The sequence below is a fragment of the Macrobrachium rosenbergii genome, chromosome 3, assembly GCF_040412425.1.
Source record: "Macrobrachium rosenbergii isolate ZJJX-2024 chromosome 3, ASM4041242v1, whole genome shotgun sequence".
NCBI lineage: Eukaryota > Metazoa > Arthropoda > Malacostraca > Decapoda > Palaemonidae > Macrobrachium > Macrobrachium rosenbergii.
In genome coordinates this window covers 61,730,467-61,737,475 of record NC_089743.1, presented here as the reverse complement: position 1 = coordinate 61,737,475, position 7,009 = coordinate 61,730,467, and the positions used below count along the sequence as shown (strand labels likewise).

The 7,009-nt window shown below is 38.5% G+C and overlaps 1 protein-coding gene across 1 annotated transcript; it reads right to left on the bottom strand.

Moving 5' to 3' along the window:
- Positions 1-489: 489 nt before the first annotated feature.
- On the bottom strand, positions 490-3,702 carry LOC136856290 (MFS-type transporter SLC18B1-like). The gene has a single exon (XM_067134021.1). It carries the CDS (start codon positions 3,170-3,172, stop codon positions 1,772-1,774), a length of 1,401 nt encoding a protein of 466 aa, XP_066990122.1. The 5' UTR covers positions 3,173-3,702; the 3' UTR covers positions 490-1,771.
- Positions 3,703-7,009: the final 3,307 nt, after the last annotated feature.

The window sequence follows — 7,009 nt, the reverse complement described above, 5'->3', positions numbered from 1 at the left end:
CGTTCATATGATTCACACAGCGAACTGTTTCCACATTCATCCATATTTTAGGGATTTCTTTATCAATATTTCAAGAACCTCTTTAACTCATAATTTTGTTTAATGTCTTTATTCATTGATGTTTTTAAAAAGGTTTCCTTTACCCATCTTCACTGTCATATTTACTTCAAAAACTTCCATAGTCATTATTTTACTTGTAACTATATATCAGCAATAAGTTTCGTTTCTTCTTTATTAAAACCTATCTCTTATAACATAGCCTACAAGCCCTTTTGGTGTTATGTAAATGCATATCTTCATCTTCAGTTTCATTCCAACTTCAGATACTTTTTTTTCTATGTTTGCAAAATTTCATCATGTAATGAGTTTTCGGTCATGCAATATCAAAGCACTAGAATATACAGATGAAATGACGATGCATTAACAACTAGTGCCGAAAAGACAGTATGAAATAATACAGGTGTCTTTAGGAATAACATAAAGTCAATCATCACGCAAAGGGTTTATTCAGTTTCAAAACACACCAACCACATCAACACAGTGGCCACTGGACCTACGTACATCGCTCCAAGCATCAACTGAATAGGCCTCGAGTAATATATTTGTTATACAAATACAGATAACCAACTTACACAACTACGTATGATAGGATGCAACTGCCAATGCAGTTAGAATGAAGTCCGTTAAGACAAGATACCCGGATGATAATCGGCAAGATTACAGCACGATTTACGAGATAAACAAGTCTGAAATGATTACAGAATGACGCCACCTTTTGAAAACAGCTGAAAATGAGACGCCATGTTGAAAGTATGCAAAGCATATCAGAATTAAAATGCAATAGAATAAAGCAGATACGAACTACTTGCCTGAAAATACTTGAAAATAGCAAAATATCACATTTCAACGGTTATAAAATTTTATGCTACCACTAAACAGATGGGGTGTTTTTACACACAACACCCAAAGCACACAAGAATGAAACGTTCACATTACAAAAATAAAATATAAGACGAGGTGATTATAAAAATATTAATGATACACTTAGGAAGTCAGGCATCAGATTCAGAAGTCAATAATAAAACCTACCTAAAAATGCACAATAAGACAATAACAAAACCTACGTAAAAATGCACAATAAGACAAAGTAATCTGATAATGACAGATCTGTCTTCCGTACATGCAGACATAATTCTAACAAAATACTCGAAAAAACGTTATGTTTACCTTATCATTAAATCAACACTTATAACTTACGAAATTACACTTTAACCTGAAGTAAATACATCTCATCATCAGAAAAAATTGAGGCGACAAGATTACCTTGATTAAAAATAAAATGCCTGAAGGAATGTCTTTAAACGTAAGGGAAATTATGAAACATGGCCCTTTTTTTCGAAGGGATAAAGAAACAGACACATTCCGATCCAGGGAGCATCCTGAATTCGGGTTCTGTTACAGTCCACATTAATATAAATCTTATATTTTGCAATACGCGACTCTTAATATGCAACAGGACCGAGTAACTATACAAAAACTGATTTTGGAATAAACTTTTAAATTTTTTTTCTATACGAGGTTGGTTTAAGAATATGAGAAAGCATTACGTAAAGCCAAACACTTGAACACTAAAACGTATTACCTGTTGGCTATACTCATAATGATGATGATCATAATTGTAATCGGTTGGAGAAGTCACATAAAAAAATATCACAATAATGCTTTGGAAAAATGTCATCATACATTAAACGAAATATGCATATATACTTTTTTAGAATACGAAATTAGGGGTGGTTGACAGGCGGCTGCAATAAGAGAAATCCACGAAACCAGGGTCGTCTCTTCTTTTTGGTGCTGGAATGGCGATGAGAGACGCCCTCTCGTTCTCTGTGGCACGGACGAGGTTCTGGTTGATCTTGGTGTAGGCACCAGCAGGTTCCTCCTGCTTCTTGGTGCAGCACAAGAAGAAGGCGAAGAGGACGGCAGCGAGGGCATGCAGGGCGACGACGAACTGCGTCGCCCAGGGGAATCCGACCGCATCGAAGAGCGCCCCAGCAGCTGATGGGCCGATGAAAGCCCCAAGAGCAAAGGTCGAGGTCCACATGCCCGACACAAGACCGTACGTCTGAATGTCGTCGGGGAAGCCATTGGCAACGGCGTCTCTATGGGCACTGGTAAAGGTGGCGACTAATTCTGCGCCGAAACCTGTGCCGTGGAGAACGAGGGCGGCGATGCAGATAGGAATACTGATGCCCCCGACAGGAAGGTAAGGGGCCGGGCCAATCATCAAGAAAGTGATAGTGACTACTATTGCCCCGAAGATGACGACAATTCTGGGGTTGAGCTTCTTATCACAGAGCCACCCCCACAGAGGGGCGAATATACCATATGTGGCCCCGTTCAGCACGAAAATAAGACCCAGCTGGAAAGGAGACAGATCGAAGGAACGCAGATGCGGTTCTAGGGTAGCTTGTAGGAAACCAATACTGATGGATGCCGCCATGATGGCATAGGCAGCGAGAGAGATAGATGGAACCTTCATCAGCTGTAACATGTTGCCTGATGATTCACTCTGGCCCCTGAAATCTCCGTAAGTTGGGAGGACGCAGTAGGTGAGAATGGCAGCAACGAACAGCATACATCCAAGAGTGACGAATGGCAAGGTATAACCTCCAAGTTCGAAAAGAGCTCCTCCCAGGGTGGGCCCAACTATCATGCCACAACCAAAGCAAGTTTCCAGAGAGGCAAAAGTGGCCCCGACGTTCTCGGGGAATTCTTTGGCGATGATACTGAAGGAGGCAGTGAGAAATCCCGCGTTGCCCATGGCCTCGATGATCCTGATGACGAAGGAGAACCCAATGAAGAGGTTGGTGCGGTTGATGCGGTCCAGGAAACCGAAGAGGATGCAAGTAGTAGCCGTGGTGAAGATACCAGCGTTGAACATGAATTTGGGACCGATGGTGTTGATGTAGTTGCCATATATGGGACTAACGATGAAGACAGTTAACTCGAAGATTCCAAATACGAAACCATACTGCGTGGGCGTAGCGCCTTTCGACTCTGCCATGCTTGGGTAAAAGGGCGCCTGAAGTGATACACACACGGCACTGCAGAAATCGGCGATGGCGAAAACAATTAACGTCAGCCATTGTTGGCGGGTGTATCTGGACATCTTTGCTTGAGTTTCTTGTAGAACCGGAAGAAGTAAGGGGGAAGGTGTAATTGGTAGTATGAACCTTCGTGACGCCCTTCACGACTAGGAAAGCAAGAGCGCACGGAGCAACAGAAATGCCCCGTCTAACTACCGTAGAGTAAAAGGTTAATGACCTGTTGACTGAAAAACGCAACGGCCCCCTCCCAACTTGACCCAACCTCCGAGAAGATTCCAAGGGAACTGCAAGGCCTACGCACTTCACATCCTTATGTATCCTCAGCCGAGATGCCCAAATGCCACCTGGTGAATTCTTGCAACATTCACAAGGGCAACAAGACCTACAACATCTACGCAATAATCCCATATTCAAACGTGAATGCGCATAAATAAATCTCAAACAAGTCACATCAAATCAAAAGACTTGCAATCTCAAAACTCTACGTGATAAAAACGAAAACTGCCAAATTTCCAAAAGTGGTATCCTAGTCCACCCAGCAGCCAATAGCACGGAAGGAGAGCTATGTTGATGCTGGTCTTAGTGGCGCCACCGTTTCACGGCGCATCAACACACCCACTTGGTTGGCTGGTACACTTGATAACTCTTCCAGGGGAGGCAGAGAGAGAGAGAGAGAGAGAGAGAGAGAGAGAGAGAGAGAGAGAGAGAGAGAGAGAGAGAATTAACTATAAACCTAAGAATGAAATGAAACTATAATACATGAATCACAATCCACCAATGACATATGGCAGGGTTTGAATACGAATATAAAGCTTCAACTGACAGAAAGGGCGTTTGATAAAAAGAGAGAGAGAGAGAGAGAGAGAGAGAGAGAGAGAGAGAGAGAGAGACTAACTAAAAACTAAACTTAGGTGATGGCTGAAGAATTTAAGATATTAATTCCGCTTATGACTTATAATTTAATGAACTGAGTGAAAGCGCATTTGACACTTGAGAGAGAGAGAGAGAGAGAGAGAGAGAGAGAGAGAGAGAGAGAGAGAGAGAGAGAGAGAGAATGCTAATTCAAAATTGCCCTGTGATGCAAAGTCGAAACTATGGCTCCTCAGCAATTAATATTCAACGAATATTATTTTTACAAACTTACATTAAAAAGCATTAAGTTAGAGAAAAAGCTTTTGATGAGAGAGAGAGAGAGAGAGAGAGAGAGAGAGAGAGAGAGAGAGAGAGAGAGAGAGAGAGTATTGGGACTACAATCTTTTCAAGACAGAAAATACGACCATACGTAAAGTCGTCTAATAAAAGGAGACGACGACGACAAGCAAGCTGATAACCGTCCATCCATTTCCAAAACCACAAGATCAAAATAAAAGCCTTTGCAAGTTTTCAAAAATGAATGCACGTGAAGTTCCTCTCCTATCGAATTCTACTGATATGTTATAATCACTGCCTGTCATATTAAAATTCCACATTCTGTTTGCTCTATTACAGTAACTCTTATCTGCATTTGAACTGTTCCAGGTGTTCGCACTGTAAAGAACAACGGTCATAAAAATAATAATGGCAACGATCGACGAAACTTATCGCTCTGCAGTTTTTACCTTCTCGCTCAAAATAAATTCGTGTAAGAATAAATATTTTTAATTTTGTAAGTGACATCGGCTTTATGCCTCTAGATTAACAATGACTCAAAAACGTTTATCATTATATGCTGTTTCTGAAAAGTGGAAAACCTCCAATATCATTTCGTAGCTTTATAGCACATAAATCTCATGTTCGCTAAATAGGATCACCCTCTATTTTTATGTACAATTTAATCATGGCTATTATTGTTATAATAATAACACTACGAGGAGCGTATCTCGTGGAATTCTGCTCTTGGAGATATTGCTTCGAGTATGAATCTTGAATTAGATTCAATAAATAACTCACCCCTGATCACATAGGAAGATTTATATGTCTTAAAATCATTGGAGTAGTTTCGTCTCCAATCCCTCGCATTTCAGAGAGCTTTGAGAAATAAAGAGCCTGATTATCAAGGAATCTCCTTCAATATTTCTCGGTCCCTCTTCAGTTTTTTTTTGTACCGGGTTATCGTTCTTTTGTATTACCTTGTCATTTTGGTTCCTCACATTCTGTGACTAAAGCTACATCTGACAAGCACTCTGGTACACCCAAAGAAACATCAGTTGTAGAAGGATTTCCATAGATTATAATTTCAGGTTTATGCTCAGCCATATATAAAACTTCTAGTACTGTAAAATTACGTTTTCGCTTATGTAAACCCATAACCTATACACACATACGCATGCACACATATATACACATACCTATATCATATATACAGTATATATATATATATATATATATATATATATATATATATATATATATATATATATATATATATGTATATATATATACATAATATGTATATATGGAAATACAATTAAATGGAATGAGCATTTAACTCCTCCTATATATATATACAGTATATATATATATATATATATATATGTGTGTGTGTGTGTGTGTGTGTGTGTGCGTCTCTGTGTGTATGCATTGTGTAAGAGTATTAAGTGAGTAATAATAAGTACGTACGCATATTTTCAAGTGCGCCTCTGCAATATAAAACTAAACTATTCATGCACTTGTCAAGGTTGGGTCCTTTTTTTCTACTAAATTGTGTAAGAGTTGTATAAGAGTTTTTTTATATGGTCACTGACACCGCCACTGTCCTGGCCTTACACTATGAATGCCACTACGAATATGGGAAACAAATTCCTTGCACTTTTCAGAAAAACAATAATCCTGATAAAATGTTCTTAAGATGGATATCCCGTGTTATCGATTATTTTTTCAAGCGACCTAAATGACCTGATATAAAATTAAACCTTGCAAATCCTTTGTTTCATATAAAAATATTTTCAAACTCAAATCCAAATCTTCATTCATATGAATTCATACTATATGTATAATAGCATGTAATAACCTTTTAGTATTTTTTCAAGAGCCATTTTAGGAGGAACGCGTATTTTGTCTTCTCTATTTATAATATATCCCAAACTCTGCCAGGAAAAAAAATCTATATATATATATATATATACACACACATACATATATGTGAGGTTTGCTAAAAATTTCATAGTGAATATTATATATTTGAGTCGAGTTTGACTTACGTACTAATTTTCTCTCATGTCGCCGGGTTCCATCAGAAATTTAGTTATTCTTCACATTTTTTTCTAATTCCTTTTACCTGTATGCATTCACACACGACAATTTTGTTCCCATATTTATTTATATTTTTCCGTAATGATTTTACATTTTAAGACGCGCTTGGATGACGTCAACAGGATGAATCTTTCTCAGTTTGTGATGTCTACCCACAAAGCGTCTTCTTTTTCGAGTAATTTCAAGTATCCTAGGAGAAGAGAGGAAGCATCAAGGAATGGAAATAAAAATATACAAATGATTCGTCATAGTTTATTTATATACTGCTGAAAAAATCAGTAAGGACTAGCATTGTTGGAAAACAGGATAAATGACGCACTGGAATTCGTATTGTTATACTAACCAAACGCCAACTGATGTCTCTTCGCATGATAACATGGACGTTCATGATATGGAGAAGTGTGTACGAAATCGTCGATACAGACGACAAGGTCTTTAATCACATTTTCTCACTTTTCTAATTCTGATGTTGCTGGTTGGCTTGGATGCTCTCATTGCAAAGAGTGAGGCGCAACTGTTTTGACAAGCTCGTGTGTTGTGCAATACGAAAATTGCCTGACAGCTAGGAATACTTACATATAAATAAGCTAAGGGGAAGTATATAAACCTATAATGGGAAGCTTTTTGTCCTTCAAAAGTGGGAGAAATGGAAGAGGCCAAGAAAGATT